The sequence below is a fragment of the Orussus abietinus genome, unplaced genomic scaffold (genome assembly GCF_000612105.2).
Source record: "Orussus abietinus isolate OABI.00-Male unplaced genomic scaffold, Oabi_2.0 scaffold28, whole genome shotgun sequence".
Taxonomy (NCBI): domain Eukaryota; kingdom Metazoa; phylum Arthropoda; class Insecta; order Hymenoptera; family Orussidae; genus Orussus; species Orussus abietinus.
In genome coordinates, this window is record NW_019394431.1 from 769,536 (window position 1) to 792,721 (window position 23,186).

The 23,186-nt window shown below is 46.0% G+C and overlaps 3 protein-coding genes across 3 annotated transcripts in view; 1 reads left to right on the forward strand and 2 right to left on the reverse strand.

Moving 5' to 3' along the window:
• LOC105701288 (tachykinin-like peptides receptor 99D) overlaps nucleotides 1-7,805 on the forward strand; it is a 98,137-nt gene extending 90,332 nt beyond the window's left edge. The window contains exons 5-7 of the mRNA XM_012427922.2: nucleotides 1,123-1,319; nucleotides 3,554-3,699; nucleotides 4,635-7,805. Of these exons, the coding sequence (XP_012283345.1) occupies nucleotides 1,123-1,319; nucleotides 3,554-3,699; nucleotides 4,635-4,756 (465 nt within the window). The 3' untranslated portion in view covers nucleotides 4,757-7,805. The remainder of the gene's footprint in view (nucleotides 1-1,122; nucleotides 1,320-3,553; nucleotides 3,700-4,634) is intronic.
• A 116-nt stretch (nucleotides 7,806-7,921) lies between these two features.
• Nucleotides 7,922-9,569, reverse strand: LOC105701289 (nucleoporin Nup43). The gene is made up of 7 exons (XM_012427923.2): nucleotides 9,392-9,569; nucleotides 9,155-9,256; nucleotides 8,967-9,091; nucleotides 8,768-8,892; nucleotides 8,535-8,686; nucleotides 8,213-8,456; nucleotides 7,922-8,140 (listed from the first exon to the last, which is right to left on the reverse strand). The coding sequence occupies exons 1-7, from the start codon at nucleotides 9,503-9,505 to the stop codon at nucleotides 7,968-7,970; spliced, it is 1,035 nt and encodes a 344-aa protein (XP_012283346.1). The 5' UTR covers nucleotides 9,506-9,569; the 3' UTR covers nucleotides 7,922-7,967.
• A 1,238-nt stretch (nucleotides 9,570-10,807) lies between these two features.
• LOC105701189 (poly(rC)-binding protein 2) overlaps nucleotides 10,808-23,186 on the reverse strand; it is a 126,256-nt gene continuing 113,877 nt past the window's right edge. The window contains exon 8 of the mRNA XM_012427710.2: nucleotides 10,808-22,845. Coding sequence (XP_012283133.1) covers nucleotides 22,761-22,845 — 85 coding nt within the window. The 3' untranslated portion in view covers nucleotides 10,808-22,760. The remainder of the gene's footprint in view (nucleotides 22,846-23,186) is intronic.

Here is a 23,186-nt window from a genome sequence, read left to right on the forward strand (position 1 = left end):
AGGAGCCCCACAAGGGTTGCAGATAATCAGGCCGGAAGATGCTGCTCGCCCTATGAGCTCGTTTATCCGGCCGTTCGCGCGAAGCGAGGCGTCGTTTCGAACCCGAGATAACTTTAACGGACGACACTTAGTTAAGGAACTTAAATGCGAGCAGAATGAAACGATCAGAAAGAGTAATGCCAGGGAGGAAAGGAAAGCACTCGTCGCCATGGAGGCTCTCATTTATGTGATAGTAATCTCGTTACGCCAAAAACTTGCAATGATTCCACCCCCATGTGGACTTCTTCGCACCACCAGACATGACAAATTTTTCCAACATACATCATGGACAGACATATGTATTTTAATCTCGACTTTCTAACATTTCGACCGTTTATTCCCAATTTATGGAGTGAGTGGCGGTTCCCTGGGACTTTCCCGAATATTTTATCCCCGGGGGGTGCATCCGACGAAAGGGTCCCGATGTCAGTTTACACTCGACTCCTGCCCTGTCTTGTTGATCCCGTCCTCATCCTCTTTCGACCCTTATCCTAAGCGACGAAGGACTCGACGCGCGCTTAATTGTCCTGCCACCCCGAGCGAGAAATTGGAATTGGAAGCACCCTCGCACCCCCAGAAGACGAGCCCTCTTCGGATTCGCTCTCGTCTGTCCTCGTCCTGTTCTGTGTCGATCGGAAATGCCTAAGTAAATCGTTACCCAGGAGTTAGAGGGTTGAGGCTGACTTTTTGCCTCTTTATCGCCCGCGTCCTTTGGGGCAACCCGAGACGAAATTTCGATCCTACTTTTTCCCAACGTAACCTACCCTCTTTTGCTCCCCTTTCTCTCGTTTCGATTCGAGAATCTCAAAAGATTTATAAAAATTGGTGGATGTTCTTTTTAGGTATTCTGGGGTAATTAGGATCACTTTTTTTAGATAGTCATGATGATTGTGGTATGTTGACTTAAATTCGAAACTGATGAGCATTAATTTTTTTTTATGTATTGGTGCAACGAAGATCCTTTTTTCAGGTGGTCAAGACGATGATCGTGATGGTGATTGAAATGTGTTGGTTGAAATTCCACATTGCAGGTGTAAATTTTTTATGTATTCTGGGGTAATGAGGATTCTTCTTTTTTTTCAGGTGGTCAAGATGATGATCGTGGTGGTGGTGATTTTCGCGGTATGTTGGCTACCCTTTCACGTGTACTTCATCGTGACGTCGTACCTGCCGGAAATCACGAACGAGCCCTACATCCAAGAGCTCTACCTGGCCATCTATTGGCTAGCCATGTCGAACAGTATGTACAACCCCATCATCTACTGCTGGATGAATTCTAGGTACGTACGTCGGTCGTTACCGCGTTCCCAATTACGCTGTCAAGCGCAACCCTCGAGATTGGCAGAGGAATCGCTCCACGGGCGGGACTGATAATTGATAGAGCGAGGCCGATTACGAGTTTTCCGATCCGAATACTTTTCAAGCCGATCAATCGGAGATCAATCGGGGCGCGAGGCAAAGTAACTGCCCGAGGCACGTTTCCATCTCGGTTGGAAAAATCCGCAAAGTAAATCCGCCACGCGCGGTTTAACAGCCCTTAAGGCAAAGCGAAGCCCGTCAAAATAATCGCTCTGTAAAAAATTCTCCGACCGACATACCATATAAAACAGCACAAGTTACCGACGTTTATATTAAGTACATTCAAGGAAGAATTGTATGATGATCGAGATATGGGAGAACGGTTCGGACAATTCAGACAATTTGTATGCGATATCCTCAATGTAAAGTGTCTTATCATCATCACTTATCACTTATCAAAATAACATGGGCGGGTTTCGCATCGCCTTAAACGGCGATAATACCGATTTTTAAGGACAATGACCGCGAAAAAAAATGCCCTTACGGGGGAAATTATTTATCCTCTTCGGTAAAAAGTCCTCGACATGCTTTCTTCGCTAATTAGTTATGGAACTTTTCCGAGCGCTCACTTCGGCTAATTGCGAGGAAAACAAAAGGCCTGGGAGGTACAATGTGTAGTAAGAACCGTACATGTGTACATGGCATAAAACGGGCTATCTGCAAGGCTAGCGGTAATTAATGAAGGCGTCGCAGATCCACGTCACAAATGATGTTTATTACGAAGTACAAAAGGACGTAGCCCACAAAGGAGTCGTTCGCGCGATTATGCGACTTCGCGGGGCAAACATGGCCCCAGAGCCAATCTCGGAGAGATTTTAATCCAATTAGGGAATATTTAAAGCAAACCCACGAAGCCGTCCGGATTACCCCGGAAGTATATTCCCTGACCTCGTTTCCACGCGATTTTCGAACGACCTTAATTGATAAGAGACGCCGCGCCGCGAAGGAAGAGATTTAAAGTCATTCCGTCATAATTTAAGTGATAATTTCAGAGACCTAGGAAAAGTACTCCTGAATATTAATTACAATTTCATAAAATGATGGATCGAGGTTTACCGCGAGTCGCCTTGTTGCCTGGTTAATGATCGCAATTTTTCCGCAATTATTATGTAAGGGTCTGGTGATCTGCGATTCGTGGCATCGGGCGAAACGGAATCGCTGATAAAATAGGCCATATCGGGTTTTTCCTTTCAATTATCGGTTTGACCGCGCCTGAATATACGGTATCAAAGGTGTCCGCGGTACAAAAGCGCATTAATCCAATAATCGTGTATTTAAAGCGTGCACTAGTGCCGGAAATACTCGTTCCGACCCCATTTTTGGCGATTTATAGAGCAGAACGTCGTTATTAAAGCCGCTCGCAGAGACGCGAAAAATACCCGCGATGGAGTCTCGCGTTTTAAATTCCACGAGCGTCGACCGAGGAAGGGCTTCTCAAAATTTCGCGATCGCGTTTACCCTCGTTCGGCCCAAAGTTACCCTCGAAACTCCCCTCTTTAAATTTACCTACTTGTTGCAACCACCCCTGGGACGCGAGAGAAAATGCGCCGCGTAATAACTCGCTCGAAATTCGACGGACAGGGGCACCTCAACTTTCCCCATCACGACGTAAACAAACTTCCCTCTTCATCCAAAGATTCGGGGCGGAATAAGATCCTTTTCGCGTATATAAATTGCCTCCCCAAAACTAAAAAGAAATACAAAAAAGAATTAAAATGAAGCCACGCCTTTGTACCTATCAACTTGTGCTCGATTCCTCGACATACCATGACGACTATCGTACCAGCACTGGTATAATTGAAATATCGCAATATATCCACGTATAACCCCATAGTAAATCGATTGCATCGGCACGATTCAATTAACAAACGTTTTCGGCATTAGAATAAAAAATTCCCACATTATGGAATACAATTTCCCTTTGAACCTTTCCCCCGCTCTAAAAGATATTCTCTATTCCATAATAATGATATTTTTTAATAATCGCAATTTCCGACGAGATTTCACTCAGTTCTTCTCATGGTGTCCATGCGTACGAGTGACGCCCCCGCTCTCTCATCTTTTTCTCCAATTTCATAAACTCTCCTCGATTTTTATCCATCCTTCCATCCCCCGTTCCAAATCCACCAATAATGATATCTTTTGATAATCGCAGATTCCGGCGGGGTTTCGCCCAGTTCTTCTCATGGTGCCCATGCGTGCGAGTGACCCCAGAGCCCTCGCTCTCTCGTTCGGAGGCTGTGACATCTCGCTACAGCTGTACGGGGAGTCCCGAGGCCCACAGCAGGATATCTCGGAACGGTACGTCCTGCGCCTCCTCGGAGCGTCCCTGTCCAGCGGCGTCGACCACGGCGTCCACCACGACGCCGACGACGCCCCGGAGCGAGTCGCGGTCGCGACTCTCGCTCGAGCCCCAGGACCACCGAGAGGCTACCCCGAAAGACCGCCATAGCCAACTTCCCACCGAAATTTCTCTCCGCGATTTCCCCAGCACCGCCATAACCACCATCACTGACACTACCTCTACCACGAACACCACCACCATCGCCATCGCGACCGCCCTCGGCTAGTAAGATCGCGGCTCCCCCGCGCTGCGTCGCACGGACGGAAATACGTCAAGGACCAGCCTCCCCCAATAAATATTCCCCTGCCCCCCATACCAAATACCTCGATGAAACGTCGCTACAATAGTTAAAATCATTCCAGAGATCGTTCCGATTTTTCTATATTTTTTATTTCTTTTTTTCTGGACATTTTCAAAGACCACGTGGCGCTGACAGCTGATCTCTGGTATGGGTCTGTATAAGGGTTTTCCAGGGGAATTAAATAATAAATCCGGGGAGATAGAAATCTAGATTTACGCAGAGGGTTCCTCGTCTTCTGGAGATTCGTCGAGTCCGAATACCGGTGACCGGGGTTATGCAATTCTCGGATTAATACCTGTCGCATAACGATCCGGACATGGATTCGTCTCTTGTGTCGCGGGATACCGAGTCGGGGGAAATCGGCTTTCGCGTAACCGTCCCAATAATCTCGTACTAAGTATCGGTATTACGCCACTCAAGGGTGCGATACCAACGAGGAAGTACGAGTACAGGTCGAGAATGTACGCGTAATTAGTCCATGACGTCCCCAAATATTTCCATCCGTGCGGTCGGTCGCGGCGACGAGGGACGATCTTGTAGATGGTGATAAAAATGATGAAGGATAATTTTCCATTTTTCTACATTTTTTAGGCACGGTGCGGATACCACTGCACCTGCAGTCGGCCCATGGAGGGAACGGGAGATTCCCGGTGCACCCCAGAGGACACGGAAGGAGGTGGAGGACCTCCCAAAGCCGAGGGCACGTTTCCTGACAGGAGGAAGACGTCGGCCAGCAGCAGCGAGTTCACACCTGGATATGAGAATATCCTATTGGGATCCTACTTCCGGTAGGATCCGAAACAGCCCCGAAGAAATGGGGACCAGCACCTCGAGGAGACCTCAGAAGGTGGAGGAGGAGGAACCGCGTATCTGGGAAGGACGACCAGAAAAGTCGTAAAAGGGAGGAAGGACTCAAGGAATCCTGCGTGTCCTCGGGGGAAACGAGAGGAAAAACCGCGTTTCACTCGGCTTTAGAGCCTTAGCACGCGTTCTCACGATAAACTACCCTCACATTCCCCCTTCCGCGGGAAAGAGGAAAGACAAAAGAAAGAGAGGACATCTGTAAGAGCATACAAAGACTAACGGACCAATGATCTACGTACAGTTTCTTCTTCTTTTTTCTTTTTATCCTTAGCCTCGACTCTAGTCTTTTCTAAATCAATTCGAGGGTCGGTGTTAGACTACGAAGCTGGGCTTAATTTATTCCCGCAAAGTATCTCGGTGTGCGTGAGTAAGTGCGTGCGTATACGTGGGTACTCTTGGTGCAATGTAAGTTTGAAACGCGATCGACATGTTCCTAATTGGCATCGCCTCATGAAATTCGCTCCATTAAGAGGATATCGGAGTTGATGAGGACGAAATATCGATACCGTGTTAAATGTCGAGCACTTGAAAGCTGAGATTGACAACGCGATTACATTATTTACATTATTTAGGATTATGCATTACAAGGGGAAATTAGTGTACAAATCATGGTCGGTCGCGACTGATTAGGATGTGTCGTTACGAAGCGCGGTGTACGTAAAGAATATCAACGAGACATGTTACAGTATCGTAAAGCTCTTTCGGGAATTATCGGGGGAACTTCCGATTTAAACGTGCGTTCAATATTTGGGAGAAGAAAAAGGAAAGATACCTCGTATGGCGGAAAATCGAAACACCTTGTGGATTGTAATTATTTTCCGGATTTCCCTGAAACGTGTTTCCTTAATGGCAGTAAAAACTGATAGATCTGAGCCTTATCATTTTTATAGTTACTTTGTACTATCCTTGGTTGCGGTTTAAATTAAAGGATCTGCACCGAAGATACCCCGGAACGTGAAATAAAAAATTGTTCACGGCGTGTTTGTCATTTCGACCGTAGAGCATTCTTAGGAAAATAAAGTCGCAAGGACCAGCCGAGGCGTTTACACGGGAAATAGGTTTAACAGTTGGACATCCTATAAACCTGTAAAGTTCCGACTGTAAACCCCCGGAACGGAGTCGGTTTAAAAACACGCGTTAAAAGAAAATTCCAACGAATTCTCGATAAAATGTACAAGGTGAAACAAAGTTCCAGCCGTAGTTAAAATTACGACGGTCGTGAAGTGCACGGCAAGCCGAATCCCCGTAAATTCTATGCAATTGTCACAAGCAAGGATCCATTACAACGATACCTCGACAAAGAAAAGATTCCTCGAATATATATATATATACATATATCTCCCGCGTATAGTAAGTTATTACCTACTCGGATAACAATTGCACTCCCTTACCGCATAACTGTATAATTTCTCGCAGACGTTTTATCGAAAATTCTCAAGGATTAATTTTAACAAAGGATCTTGACGCGCGTCAACAATGGGCGCATTTGGTACAGGTTTCAGTACGTATTTTCCGGCTACTATCGTGAAGCAAAAATACTCTGGGAAAACCAAACGCTTTTAAGGAATAATATATTATTGTATAGACTTGCTGTTATATAACAAGTAGTCATTGTAATTATGGTTAAAACGTAAGATGGGCGGTAAATATCCTTGCATGCAGATGTACGGGCATGTAGACATTTAAGATCTGGTCGACCACGCAAAGGGGACTCGCGGTTCAGGTGTGTCTAAATGTGGCAACTTGCTGTTGATATCGTGTGCGGTGACTTCATGTAAATCTACGGGGTTAGGTAGATACCGAGTCTTTTTCACCGAATACTTGGATATCCTAATTTTCCAGGATTTTTAAGCAAACCGTAGTGCTGTTTCTTGGCCCTTATCCAGGGATGGTTGCGTTGCCATGTTTCGTTGCACCCTAGGTAGGCGTAAACGCAAAGTGTAATTTTGTACAGAAAATATCTTTTAGACACAGAGACTGGGTGACGCGCGAGAAACACTGTACAGTTTTCCCGGTCTTTCCTAAATAATCCTTTTATTATGACGAGTCATCTCGCGAATCGTGCTGGCAAAACGCGCATCGGAATCCATTGTAAGAATCACAGACGGGGATGAAATTTCGGCCGATTTTCGAGCGTGCATTGAACAATCACCCGAAGGGTAATAAGATAATTGTGCGTTAACAGAAAAGTACATTAACTCATACGTCGTTAATCGGTATGAACACTTCCGTCGCTAATTCAAAATCAAGCCGACAAATCGAAACATTTCATTTAGTACAAATTCGATTTCATGTGTGATCGAGTGGATATATTTTTTACGAACCGGTTATCATATATTCTCGCGATTATTACGAATATTTTCGAAAGTTGACCGAAATGTAATCCCCGCGTATTAGCATCTTAAGATAGGACTGTAAAACGATAAGGTGTAGATATCGTATCACGATTGCTGTAGCGTAGATCCGCCAAGCGAAATAATACAAAGCAAAAATCGAGAATAACATCCTTAAGTCTACAATTGTTGTAAACGAGATACGGAGAAGTATTCTTACAGCTACGAAATTGGCAAAGATCGCCAAGGTAGTCGTATGATTCCACCGTGATCGTTACTTTCACTGTTCCAACGACACGTACGAGCAGATCGTCGGTAATCTCGAGGAATAAACTGTCCTGCGTTCCTTTTTGTATTCCTTCTTGCACACGACAGAGAGCAAACTCACTGTGTCCAATATGCGCTTACATTATCACGGAATGGTTCCATACTTTGTAATCAAAGTCGCATATTCAGCTATGACTGTATCCTGGATGATGCATCAATAAAAATGTCTTATTTTTTAAAGCCTCTCTCCATTGCCATCGGAAGACCATCAAGAAACTGGTAGCATTCAGCGATGTAAGAAACGCGCCCTGCGCGTTGAGTTCGAGCGAGACGCAAGATATTTTTCGAAGGGACGATTAGAAGTAACTACATTCCATTTATAAACCTCTGCTCCGTTGGCTTCGTATTACGATGTAGATTTTCTTCATTTATTGTATAAACAGTTCCTTATCTATGGATCTCAAAGCATTATATTTTTAATAACGTACATAGCTTCGTTATCACAGCCACATAGCAACGTCGATCGGTCAACATCTATACTGTTTATAGGTTTGTGCAGCGCTGAACACAATGACGTTACATTGACATTCCCATTTGCTCCAACGGTATTCAACCAGTGCTTATCGGCTGTATCTAATACATTATTTACATTGGTTACTCGTGCCTTTACATTAATTGAGATTTAAACTAATTCAAGTCGCTTACCTGGTTTGAGCTTTGAACCTTGTGCGTTCCACTGCCATAATTCACCTCCAAGAGAACACGTAAATAAATGTTCTGGTCTGTCAGGGTGAAACATTATTTCAGCAACGGCTTTGGAATGTGCATTTAACTGAGATATGGGATATGTGTTGCGTCTCAAATCCCAGACGGTTAAGCTACCGTCACCTCCACCGGCTACAACAATGTGCCTCTGAGTAGGATGATGCGCAATGCTTGTGGCTTCGGTCTATAACATGACGTTATTAAGGAATACAATTAGGAATTAAAAAATCGTTTACAAATTCAAAAATAAATATCGTTTTACCTTCACTTGTTCAGAGAGCATGAATGTGGTAGCAGGTATGTCTTGGTCGCTTCTTAAATCCCACACCTTCATATGGCCTCGTAAATTCCCTGTCAGTATTTCACTGTGTCTTAAAAAATCGACACAGTGTAGGGAACAACTATCAGCATTTTCTGTAATTAAAATATTTCATTAATATGAGAAATTTTATTAACCAATATAAAGTATCACTTTAACGATGGTCAGAAATTTACCTATTATCCTCACTGGATTCTCTTCTCGAGCTGTTAGCAGATTAATTCTTCCATCTTCCCCTACTGAAACTATATCTTCTTCGAAGGTAGAAAGTGCCGTGCAAGAAGCAAAATCTGTTGATACACTGGAATCGGTTCAATGTCGTCAGTTTCATTGGAATGTCTCTCAAATACTTATCCAATCATTAAATAAATTTACCTAAAGTTATGTACATATTTCCATAACATAACCTCCTTGAACTGAGTGTATGGATTATCCTGTATTTGTAGAAGTTTTATAGATCCTACTGATGAAGATGCCACAAACCGATCTTTTGATATAAACTAAAAGATCACAAGAAATATAAATAAAAAAAAAATGTTTATTTACAAAATAGTAATTATTACCTTCAGTTCCGTAACATCTCCCAAAAAAGCGTGCGAGGACACTACAACTGGATACAGCTCATCGTCGTTAACTTCAAAAGTCCAGTATGTAATCTGATTGACCTATCCAAAACCACGTAATAGTTATTATCTAAATGATGTGTTCTCTTGAATGAAACACTACATCTCAATAGAATATACTTTTCACAATAGAATTAAAAGAATGAATAATAAAAATATATGTTGAGGTTAAGTTACAGGATTCTCCCAACTCCCAGTTACAAACGTCTTAGCCTCGGTAAAATCTTCACGTTTCCATCGGATTTTTGAAACTTTTTCGGAAATAAATGTTCCGTGCATACTTTCACTCATTATTACGTATTTTTTTGTGCTGAAATATTAACAGAGATGAATTGGGAGATTGCTCACGGGCAGGATCGTGTGATCGCATCCTGTGCTGCCCTCTGGTTTCGTACGTTAGCTTTCACCGTTTTTTGCCCCCAAGGGCGGCGCAACGAATTTCTGATAGGAGCTCGCGCACTCGCGATGGCGGTACCATCTACCAGTCGCCGTTGGCGGCTTACGTACTCGTGATGGTAATACCATGCGGCAGTTGACGGTGGTGGCTTACCTGCGCTTACCGATACTGCTCGCTTTCGATGGTAAGGAAAGAACACTCGTGGCGCCCTCTTTGACTTTACCCTTCACTTACCTTATTTATTTTATCCGCAAATGATACAGGCAAAACTGCAATGTGGGTGCTCGAGAGTTGAGTTATACTTTATATACAATTTTTATAACCTACGGAAATTAATCAAAAAATAAAACGCGGATCGCACCAGTCGGCGAAAGATGAAAAAAAAATGAAGAAAACTTTAAAGTACACTGTTGCCCCGAAGTCGACGTGATGCGGAGCTTCGAATGGTTGATTGGGGGCAAAAAACGGTGAAAGCTAACGTACGAAACCAGAGGGCAGCACAGGATGTGATCGCGCGACCCTGCCCGTGAACAATCTCCCAACTCATCTGTTTCCAACATTAAATAACTTCCTTCAGCCGAAAGACGCCTCGGGAAGAAATATTCATTACACGTTAGGTATGCACTTCAAATTGTCAGTAATGTCAGCCCCCTCGTAATTAACCTAAAAACTGTAGCCAAAACAGAAAAGAAAACCCCTGAAACGAAAAAGTAAAATCTCCCCAGGTTGAAGAACTCGAATCACCAGACAATAGCGTTTCTAGAATATATTGCTATATACACACTTTAATAACCAAAAACAAACATTACAATAATAATATTGTTATTAATATAATAGTATGTAATAATAGAATTGTATATCAATCGTAGTGTAAACACTAAAAATCTTGCTTTTCTTTTATGGAAAGAACAATGTATCCGCATCATCGTCATATCATTTTTTTTTTGTTGTTGTTTCTTCGCCTCCGCATTAATAATATTAATTCATAATCGTCGCATGCCCGGGGTGGTCGGCCAGTTTCGGCGTAAGCTCGAGACAAAATGGCGGCTCCCCGTCCCGGCCGATCGGGACCGATCGATATCGATCGATATCGATCCGCGATCGCCCTCGAGGGATCGCCAAGAGAGCCGATCACCCCCAGTCTGCGACCGAGCCTGCCTGCGTGATGTCGCCTTACAATAATAAATATCATATAGTGCAATATCTAAAAAATCTGTCTTTTTTATGCAACTTACACATTCAAATACAGTGTACTCGAAATTTACAATATTATTGCCCTTACAAAGATTAAAGTTACTATCGAGCGGTAGTAATCCGTGATTATTTCTTCTTTTTTTTTTGTCCTTTTCATTAACCGGTAAGAGAATGTTTGATTCAAGATCATGAGTGCTGGTAAGAATCAAGATCGGTGCTTCCAAAGAACCGGGTGGGGTCTTCTCTTCGAGCGTACTTGTATTTACGTGTACTTCGTGTATACTCGCGCGAGTGTGGGTGTATGCGTGTCTAGGTGTGTGTGTCTGTGTGTGTGTCTCGTGAGTATGCACGTGCAACCGAGTCCTCGGTACGCCTCCTGTGTACTCGTGTGGTCGATCGATCGCAAGCCAACATCGATCACCTTGCTAACGAGTTGCCGACCTAAGTACATCGGAGTTTAAGTAAGACCTGGAAGTGTCGGGCCCCGCACTGTATTTGGCGCGAGACTCAGGCGAGTCTCTTTACGACAGGCATGGACAAACCCGCGCGCGCCTTCTCTGTTAAGGTGATGCGAAAGGTCTCGTTAATCAGACTTTTCTCCTAACTGGGTGTACCGAATCGTTTCAAACCTGACAATGTGAATACGGAGGCTAAAAGGAATGTCCCTACGCGCGTAGAATATCAATTTTTCCAAAATTTCTCTATAGATATTTTGAAAATTTTGCATAAAAATTGAAATTTCACGAGGGCCAGGACCTTCCTTATAGCCTTCATGTTTAGGTTGCAAAGTTTGACGCGACTCGGTACACGCAGTTCATAGAATAGTTTCATTAACGGGACCTCTGTGTAACCACTTTCACATCCCCTTAAGCCAGGACGCACACCAAAAACGCGTCCAATGAAACGAATGCCTATCCTATGTACATAGATATATACACGGGTACATAGGCGTATCGCATATTCATCGAATCACTCGCTTACTTTAAGAGTCTTCGGTCTGCGACCTGACTTTTGCTCCAACCGAGTAAAGAAACTCGGCGGTGGTAGAAGGACCGATTTCCCTGCGCAGGGCATTTAAATTTGTTCACCGTGAAAGTGCGGATTTTTACGTCTCCCTCGAGGTGAAAATCCGAAAGTTCGCGTCGAACAACCTGACGGTTTCCGATGCGTTCTCGTATGGTATCGTGGGTGTAACGACGGAGGGTGCCGAGCGAATTTAGCCGGCACCTGACGCTGACAATAAATAACGACGTGTATGCGTATGTACAGTTGTCAATTAAATATCGATTAAATAAATACATTGCTAAGAACGAGTCGCGCCGTCAGCTCAGTTCTTGGCTCGCGTTGCGTCGCCGCGTGGCCTCGGAGGTCCGCTCGAGAAGGGTCTGTTAATTAATTTTTTATATATTTTTCATCTGTCCTCCCTGATTTTCTTCCACCATCCAGAACTCTTCGACTGCCTTCCCAGAGTCGACCTCCGACCTCCACGCGATTACCGCGAACCGTTCTACGTTTTCTTTCATTTATTTTCAATTTCTTTCCATCCTGGCGCCCAATAGGGCGCCGCGAGTCGACGTACATACGAGGTCTCGCGCACAATATATATATACATATATATATCGTACAATAGACATTTTCTTACGTATACAACAGTATCATTCGTACGTGGGGTCCGAGGGGGGAGAAACGAAAACGGGCTTTACCGATCGACCGGAATCGCGAATATCCCTTGCAACTCGGCGAGGGAAGCGCTAGTTATTAGAAGAGATAAAAGAAAATAGAAAAAAAAGGGGGGAATATGGAAAACAATGGACCAAGGAATTTTGCAAGGGCCTTCTGCGATTCCGGAGGGGAAGATACCTCGAGCGAATTAAGCTCGATGGCAAATGAAAATCGATGATAATGTTAGTGAACCCTGGCCTGACGATCGAGGCGACTTTTTGAGTAAAGGGACTTGAAAATTAAAACTCTTAATACCCTTTATTATTATATAATTTAATAACCTTGGCTCACGAGGGACTTCCTCAAAGGGAATTCTGCGGGGAAACGCGGAGCAATATTTCCCCAGAATTTCATATTTCGGCAGGAACTTCGACCTCCCTCTTCTTTGTTCTCTCATTTTCTTTCCCGATTCTTTTCATCTCTTAATCGAAAGTTGGGCCCGAGGAGAGTATGCACTTCAGTTACGAGGGAACTTCCGGAAAGATTTAAAAAAACGGGGCTTGCAAGGGAGGGAGCTTGATATTTAATGATCGGTTCCCCTTCTTTCTATTTCTTTTTTTTTCTTCTAGGAGTAGATTCAAGATTTTCACTGAGATTCGATTAGTTTTATTATTCTTAAGAGAAATTTTAGTAAGGACTAATTTATCTTTCAGAAAAATCCCGTAAAATCCTGAGAAGCTGAGAATCCTGCCTCGATCGCTGCTCTTGGGTGTCTCACTACGCGTCAACTAATCAACAAGGGGAGCTACCGATCGCGTAAATATATAATTAATAGAAAATACATAACAATGCACGGCCGAAAGTACTCTTCGCGTATTCGCGAAAGCAGGGGGTCTCGAAACTCGCGCGAAGGACACGCATGTCCTGCGATTGCACGTCCCGTCGCTCCTTCTCCGAGCAGAGTCTCCTTCCTTCCCTCGTTATATCACAATGTCAGACAATTTCCTTCCCCATTCTCTCCGGGAATTATAGCTCTATGCAGCTCTGTACAGACGAAGAAGATCAAGAGGAGGAAGAAGGAGTAGAAGAACGCGCGAAGGGACGAGGGTCCTCGCCATCCTTCTGCTGGCTGACGAGACTTTTTTTCCCTTCGCTCCAAGAGCGAGCCGATTCTTTCTTATTCCTCCTTCTTATCGGTAGTTTCATTGGAAAGCCCTGATATCGATGAAAAATCTCAGTACAAACGATAGGAGCTCGCCTCGTTCCTGGATTGGAATTTCTGGATCGATTGGAAATTTCGGGTGGATCGGTGCCGATCGATCCGAATTTCCGGGTCGATCAGCGCCGATCGATCGATACCATCGATGAATTATCATGGAAAATCATCGAGTTGGCTATTAACTGACCGACGAGACTTTTTCCCTTAATTCCAGGAGCAAGCCGATTCTTCCTTATCCTGCCCTTCCTTCTTATCAGTGGTTTCACTCACCGGAAACTCTTGATATCTCGATTCTGTCCAAACGATCGACGAGCTCGGCTCGTTCCTGGATCAAAACTTCTATGTCGATCGGCTATCGATACCGCCGATTGGTTATCGGATCGATCGGTCATCAAGTATCCGTCAGCTGGCTGAGATATGTCTCGGTGTGTCGTGTGTGGTGTGTGGGTGGTGGCGGGTGGCGACAAAGTGGCGTGGTAGTAGTATAGCAGCGGTAGTAGATTAGTAGTAGCAGTAATAGTACTAGTGGTAGGAGTAGTAATAGTAGTACGGTAGATATGATTTATCCCTAGGATACGCTATACGCTTCGGGAACGACTGATCGATCAAGGTGGATATCTCGGAGGAGGGAGGGGTCCAAGGCGAGGGTCCTTTAAGGGTACTTCGAGGGGGTAAAACTTGACGCCTAGCTAGAAGTCTGATATGTAGACTGATTTTGGGCGAGGGTCACTTATGTCTTATATCTCGGGTCTATACAGTTCCTACTTCGCGACCCGCCCAGCTCGGCTGGACGCGATGGTCCCGGAACCTGAAAAGTTCCACTTTCCGGCGATAAGAAGTAGAAACACTCCATTCACGGGACGAGTCGAAGATTTTACAATCAATACAGTGGATTATTTCTTCTTAACGAAATAATTGTTTCTCGCAGTCATATATCATTCAAACTATTATTTTTCCTCGGTGCCTAAATCGATCTGAATTAGATTTCTCACGTTAGTCCCTCGAGTTACGATAGAAGCACCTGGACTCGAGTTTAACGAGATAGAATATTCGATTCGTCGCCATAAATCATATCCAACCTTTTTGTACCTCCGAAGCAAGGTGTACAAGTGTTTCGTGTCCAGGTGTCGGATTTTTCGGTATCTAGACATTATTTGACCATCGCCTCCACTCGCGTCGGGCTCGAACCGAGTTCAAAGAGATATGTACGTCGAGCTATGGGTTAAAGTAGTCCACTAACGTAAAGCACTCCTTTCCACACCAGTCGATACAATCGCACTCTTATACACGACTCGCAAAGCCTGCCTTATTCGCCATTCACCATGGCTTCCTCTTTCACCCTTTCCTCCACTCATTTTTTCCTCTTCTTTAATCTCTATACATATATTAATACGTGGCGCTCGCCGCTGCTCCCGTTTCCGTGCGCTCTTTCTCGTGCCCCTCTCGTAAATTATCTCTTAACTTACGTGTATAATATATATTAATCTCCATACGCGTACCTACTCGCTACCCGTAGGTGTACGACTCTCTTTCTCTCTCTCTTCCATTTTCCAAATTCCCGCCTCATCTCGCTCTCTCCTTACCGCGTGAGATTTAATCGTTAATAAGTATCGCCCGTTACAGCTCTAACTTCACCTTATTCTTCTTACATAAATATTGCCGTACCCAGACAATTTTACAAAACACTTTACCCTGGAATAATGTACTTTTAGCCGTGCGAGAGAATCGATCGCGGAGTGAACGACGCCTTCCACGAGTTGCCGACGCTTTTATTTATTTATTTCTTCTCCGTCCCTTTTTACACATCGCCCGCCATCGGCGTCCAAACGAAAATCTCTGCGAACGCGCGAAATTCGAATCCGCTCGTCGAGAAGGAGAAGCCGGATCGAGATAAGAATTCTTAGAGGATAAAGGACCCGATTAAATTCACCCCGTGAAGTTCCCTGGAGAAGCCGCAGGTGAGAATCGCACTTTAAAGTGGAGGGGCGATTTTTGCGAAATTAATTCAAGGGGAAGAGGTCGCAAATTGCGGCCTCGAGATCAAAGCGCCGATGCCGCGGAAAGAGTTCCGCGAGGGATCGCTTCCGAGGGGGCGATTTTGCGAGAATCTAGAGCTGCTTCCTTTGACACGGAATATCCCAGGGTCTATTCGATCCGAAACGAGATACTCATTGAGGTCTCCCTCCTCTTTGACGAGCGGCTTCTCCTTTTTCGAGGCGGCTCCTTTCTATCTCCCTCGGCGCCATAACCGCGCTCCGCGTCGTCCGCCGGCCACCCCTAAAAAATGTCTCCTTTAATACTCGTACGTTACTCGTAAGTATTTTTATGACCCTGTTTCTTTGAAGGCTTCGTAACGTAAGTTGATTTTGGCCGAGGGGCAGGACCGAACAACGAATGACGATAGAAGCTGCTCCCTTTCGAGGATTCGGGTCGGCGCAAAAGGGGTCAACCTAGGAAGAGCTAACGGAAGACAAAATGGCGCTCCTGATCTCGAAAAGGAAACTCGAGTTTACCTAGGAGAGAGGGGAATATACATCTCGCGGAAGCGGCCGTTTCCCGGAGGAAGATCGACCGGACGTCCTCTCGCCCTCGCCGGAAGTCTCTGATAAAGCCTGACCAAAGTTATCTCCGATTTACGACACAAACCGCGGGATTTTCTTCGAATTCATTCCTAATATCTCCTTTCGGATCCTTCCAGTCAGGACGAGGAGGCCGATCGACTCGACGGCGTTCGCCTCCCTTAACGTAGCTACGAATTCAGACTTTTTTCGACTTGCGCAATTAAAGCTTAATAAGGTCATAACGTAGGTACGTGTCCCTGTCTCTCATTTGTCCGGCCGCGGTGCGCTCTCTTTTTAACACTTTTAAGAATTCCCGACGTCGAAGTGCCGGTGTGTCGGACCGCCACCGCCTCCCGGGGATCTCGATTAATTTCTTTCCGAGGGTCCCCGGAGCGATAATAATTAACATAGCCGATAATCCTCAACCTCGACTTTTGGCACGTGAATCTCCAAAGTACCTTGGCACGTGTTGGAATAAAACTAGGGCCGATCGAGTAGGTTCTCGATTCTAGCGAATCGCGATATTGGCACTGGGACCTCGCCTCGCTATCGCTTAGAAAAAATACATCTCGAAAAATTCTAAGGGCGCACCGACACCTCTCTTCTCGGACTTCGCATCCACCTGTCTCATTCTCTCTCTCTATCTCCCGCTCTCGGCGCTCGCTTGTCCTCTCTCACTCTTTCTCTCACAAGTTCCCGCCGCGCTCGGCCCTGTCGGGCGCGACACAATATTCTATAAAAACTAAGTTCATATATATCTTAGCTGATTGCCTTGCGTTACGGTAACGTTTGGGCACATGTCCGATGGTCGGGATTCCCCATGAGCCCCTCCGGGTTCCCAAATCGCGTCTATGGGGTCCGAGACCCGGAAGCTGCCCATGGAGACGTCGAAAATCGGCCAGGGCCCGCGCAGTAAGGATAAGGCCCCTGCACTAAACAGATTGCTCTACGCCATCAACGAAACGTTTTCGAGACCTCGACGTAAAATCGACGAACCTCCGAGAGGTCCGTTGACGTAAGTCGAGGTCACGAAGGGAGAGGTCGGGGGCTGAGTTTTTAACCCCAGAAGCGACGAGCTGCTCGTTAATTTTCATATATTTCTTTTTGGCAGACTCCTGATTAACCAGCTAGCTATTGAGGCCACTTTGAAAAGTGTTTCCATGAAGAGTATATTCACGAAAAACATTTAACTGGTTAAGAGAGAGTGATTAACGAGAGGGAATCGAAGGGGACCTTGAATGGAACAGGGATCCTGATTTAAGGGCAGCTCATCACTTCCTTCCTGGCCCTAGGGACGAGTTAACGCGTTTTCCGATAAGCGTACCTTCAAGTCCCTGGATGTACCCCTAACGAGACGTATAGGGCCCTACATGCAGCCATTTATGCATAATCAAGCGTCCCCATTTTGGACTTGGCTCCTCCATTGATTTCGACATCAACTTCCAGGTGGACTCCTGGTGACAATTACGGGACAGATATGTGGGAGTAATCCCGGGAACAGCGAATTCCTTTAAGAGACAGGAAATAGAAAATGGGGAAAATGGAGCAAATCCACGAAGGCCTGGAGATATACGCGCGAGTCCGTCCCTGGGGTCCTGAATTATGGGTCCAGGAAAGGGGAAGAGAAATAAACGCTTTTTGGCACCACTGAATCTCGAAACGAACGACTAATGCAGCTACCAAACCTTCGAGCGAGCCCTACACGCGTGCAGGAGTTCCCATAGATGTGTGTCCAAATCCTGGATCGATATACAGGATCGAGTAAAATCAGGGAGACCGAGTTTGCCACAATGTTCATCTCGCATCTCGAGCTCCATCGGCTGATAGAGAGAATTAGATTTTCGATAAGGATCGATTTTCCAGACTTTGGCAACTCTTTGGTACCCTCCCAGGGGAACTCCTGCCCTCGTGTTAGGTTCGGCTCGGACAAATATCGTTATGGAGTTAGAGTTATTCCTTAATGCTTAACAAACGATCGGTACGAGACACTTAGCATCTACTCCACCCTAAGAAAACCGATGATTGTTGAGAGGCGTCGAGAGGGTCGGCAGTGCGGCTCTCTCGATCTCACCTCTCGTTCTCTAATTCTCTCTCTCTCTCTCTGCGCGTCTTCGCCGGGCCAGAGAGAAACCCCGTAATAGCGTGTACACCTTTTGGATAAATACGAGCGAGATAGATAAATCGTAGCCTAATCATATGTGTCGCGGGATATGCATCTCGGTAGCGCGAGCTCGCGACTCGCTACTTCCGGTCCTGGGGAAATCAATGCCCGGTTTTTTTTTCGGTGGGAACCTCGCTAACGAGGTCGAGGCGAGCCTCGTCGGGAGGGAACACCGTAAGCTCGATCGCGGAATTTCGTATCCGCGGGAAATTCCGGAAAGATAACCCCTTCCTATGGGAGAAGAGAGAATATTCGACATTCGCGATAACTCGAGCACGGTAACCCTCGAACCGCGACAATCGTCAATCGACGGTGAAACAATGGACAAATGGCTGGTCCGACTCGATTGGCCTGAAGGAAAAAAATGTGAAAAAGAATGGAAAATTAGAAAAGATGTGAAGAAAAATTAAAAGAGGGGGAAAAAGAAGAGAGACAAAATAAGGCAGAATCTCCGTATTCGCTCGCTTCGCCCCGAAATCGACCCGTCTCGCTTTTCCCATTTCCTCGCTACTCTCTCTTCCGGTCTCTTCCTAAAAGAGCTTTTCCGGCCGAGTTTCCCATTTTGCGCGGCCAAAGGTCGACCGTCGAGCGTCGCGACGCCGAGGGCCGCGGTCCCTCTTTTGCTCCGACGTCTCTTTACAAAATTGTCCTTAAACGCTACCACTATATTCGAATTCTAATCACAGCAATATTTATTGTTGATATACACAATCATACAGCGTCTCTCACTAACTGGTTTTCTCGTATTTCTTGGATTTTCCTTATAGCAGAGGCTACGTCTCGAACGACACTCGATTGAAATATCGATTCATTGGCGAGAGAAAGACGGAGAGAAGGGGGTGGGTGGGTGGAAGGTGAGGTATCGCACGGAGGGTGACAAAGAAGGTGACGCAGAGAGAGAGATACTGCTTGCTAGGTTTATTTTCTTTTTTTGAATCCTTTTTTTGTCATGGTTCGCGACACGGGTTCCTGTTGCCTTTTGCGGGACAGAGGGTGAGGGGAGGGCCTGGGGGAGAAAATGGGTTTTCCGGGGAATTTTCATTTGTTTTTCCAATTTTCTTCTCGAAGCGGGGTTCGTGTCTTCGCTAAAGGGACGTCCGGTCGGGTCAAGGCCTCACTTTTATGTGCAAATCCGCGAATCGATGATATGAACGCTCTGGTGATTTTATAAGACCGTGGGGGGCCCGATTCAAGAAAAATTCAGATAATAAATATTCCACAGTTGTTAATTATGTTAATTAGGGCGAGAAATTCTTCAAGAAAGGTCGAGGGTAGAGGGGAGATTTTTTTAATCGAAGTTGAATCGATGTTTCGTAGGGGATGAAAATTGTTTGCCGCGGTGGAGGCGCGATTGATAAGACGATTTTTCGGGCCCCGGGTGATAAGACGGTCTCGATCGGATAACGCGCGGTCTCTGGTCCCAACGTTCTGCGGGGTCTAAGGGGAAAGCCTCGAAGGGGTCGACGAAATAAATAAATAATTTAATAAATAACCGAGAAGAAGGCAACTCAGACGGCGGACCATCGGTCGGATGAACGATATATATCCGACAGTTATTTACAAATCCCTAACATAGGCTACAAAAATCAAAGTACCTCCAAAGACCTATTTAAAATAGAAAATGGGAGATGGATTTAGAAACTTATTTACAATTAGGGCCGCCTGGCCGCGCCCTTAAACGCATTGAAAATGCAAATTGGAAGATAACGATTCCAAGAACACTATATAGTTTCCCTTATCTCTGTCCAATATTCGCCGAAAGGTCCGACCTTTTAAAACAACAAAGAATCCCTTTCCACGTTTTCAACGTTACTTTTACCGTACCTTATTAAGCCTTACATTTACAATAAATGACGAATAATGCCGATGAATCACAGCAGTTAGCGACGTCGTATTCTGCCATTAAAACCTCATATAATACTACACGTTCCACCGAAGGTTCTTTTCCACCATTTTCACACATTTTTTTTTTCCTCATTAAGCTAATTATTGATAGATTCTCGGGAACCTATTTTCTAGCCCACTTTCATTAATCCCTTAAACAGGAAACAAACTATATTTCTATCTAAAATATATATATATTTATATATATATCTGTATATATCAAAAAGGAGTTCGAGAACCCATTATAAGTGAAACTAATACCATTCCTTTTAAATAGGCGTTTGAAACGAAATCGGTTTCGGTTGGCCCGGCTGTGAAAACTTGCCGAAAGTTAGCGGAAAGGAGGATCTCGAAAGAGGCGAACGTCCGTGGGCCGAAGTAGAGAGAAATTTGCACTACAGAGCGAATCCCTTGCCGAGGATATTTAATTGGGAATTTCGGAAAACTCTTTTTCAACACTTAACGCGAGCATTGCTTATCGGTCGGAAGTAGGGGAGGGGACAGGAAGCACGGATATGCACGGATTCCCTTATCTATCCCTGCTATCGATTTTTCATTTGGCACGCATCGGAAGTACTCGAGGGCGAATCGAGGATATGTCAAGAGTCCGCGGATATCTCCTCTTGCACCCTTCTCCAGCCGGACTGAAGAAGGGTGCAAGAGCTTATCGCCGGTTTATCATCGCGGAGACATTTCGGGGAACGTCTCTCCAGTTGTCGATTTTTTTCCTCGTCCTTAGCGAGGACGATTGGCTGGGAAAAAGGAACAAGGACCGAGCGGAGAAACGCATCGATGTGACCGAGGTCGGGCGGTTAAATTCCTTGCGATTCCGAAAAGCACCGTCGAATTCCGTTTAGAGATTTCGAGCCGTTCCATCCTCAAGAAAGGAACCGCCGACCTCGACGGGTCGGAGGTCGAGGGCGGGTCCTGGAGGGTAAGGGTCCGGGGATAAAAGGGACGCCTCCTATACTCAAAGCCGTACTCCGAGCCTCGCACTTCTCCATTAGCTACTATCTCGCCTAATTAATTTGTTTATCGTATAATAAATATATATCGTTATTTATAATCCACGTAATGATTTGTTCCTTTAACAGAAATCGGTCGCGCGCCGCGCGGTCGAGGCGAGCCGCGACCCGGCGATTTTCGCCCTTTCCCTCGCACCGCGATCCCCGTCGCGTCGCCGTTGCCTCCCGACGAGGAAGAGGAAGAGGAAGTGAAAGTACTCGACGGAAGAGGGCGGAAGAAAGCTCACCCTCGGACCACCCGTCTCGCCCCGGCCACGCGGAGGGTTCGCGCACTCGCGACGACCATGACGACGACGACGACGGTCGCTCAATATTTTCACCGATTCCGAATCCGAGTCCGCATGCAAAAGCTACTCACCTACGTAATTACTTCGCGATTATTTTTATTACCTCATGATCCCCGCAATTTCGGCGGCCAAGAGCGAGGGGAAGTCGCGACCGCCAGCTGTCGGAGTGGGCGAGCGAGAAGTCAGCTGATCTGCCCGCATCTGTCAGTGCGGTGGTCGACCACGTGGTTGGCGGATCAGCTGATCGCCCGCATGGTGCCCCTCGGCGGTCAGAAAATCAGCTGATCGTCAGGTGGACGACTTCACCTGTCGCACCGACTCGCTTTCCTCGATCCACTCGCGTCGGAGTTCCACCACGGACTACCCGGTGACAGAAACGGCCGTTTTCCGCGACCGTCGACCCCCCCATCGCGCGATCGAAACACCCCTCTGTTTGTTTGGCACACCTTCCCGACGTTCCCCAACGATACCCTGACCCTCAGGCGTCTCTCCCGAGGGACTAAATAATCCCTGTCGCACTTCCGCCTCGCCTGTTCCGCCGCGAGAACGCGCCCTCCCCGCGCAGCCGCGCCGGGAAGTCGCAATAAAAAACACTAACAATCGTTCTAGAGAGTATTAGCATCGCAATAATTCTTTTCTCTCTCTCTCTCTCTCTCTTTCGCTCTCTCGCTCGCTCTCTTTCTCTCTTTCTCTCTCTCTCTCTCTCGCTTTTTTTTCTCGTTAAATATAAAAATGAAAACTAACGTATCTTTGGCTTGTTCCCTTTACCAATCGGCAGCAGCGTGGGGCTGCGGCGTGCTTCTTTTATCTCTTTTGTACAGTTTTGTACACTCGTGTGTCCGTGTGTGTCACCGTGTGTCCGTGTGTGTCCTCCGTGTACGTACCTTGCGCTCGCACGCGTGCCTGTCCCTCTCTTCCTATTTAGCCCTCTCTCTTTCTTTCTCCCCCGATTACTTCTCCGCCCTCTCTCTCGCTCGCTTTCTCTCTCTAACTCTGTCACACCGTCGGTGTACGTGAGTGTCTGTTCGTGTGTCGGTTTAGCAAGCTGGTTGAACACAGTGTGTGGCCCAGCCCCAGATGCCATTGACAGCGTCGCGTGCGTCAAGACGCCCTGCGTCCTTCGACGGCGTCCTCCTGCGGGGATCTCGCTCTCCATTTAATGGATCGGAGATTTCACGATGTGATTCGGGGTGATGTAGTGATACGCGGGGATCGCCATTCCTGCAGTCTCCATGGATATCCTGGAACAGAATTTGCGAGGTGGTCAATTCGTGCCATTGAAAGCTCTTTACATAGAAAGGGCACAAGGGGGAGGCTCGGTTCTGTCCGCGCTCTTTCTCCCGCCACTTAATTAATTATTAACGGCGAAAGGAGACGTCCCACGCGAAACTTTGTTAATAGGCAATCGTAAAGCGCCCCTTTCTGGATATCCTGAATTTTCCTTGCGCAAATCGACCGAGCCTCTAGACCTGTGCGCCCTTGGAAGACCGGCGAGTCTCTTCGAGGAGGAACGCGATTTTCGTCTTCCTTGAGGGAAGGAAGTGTCCATGATTTCAAACGTTCACGGCCGACTTGGCTCCGG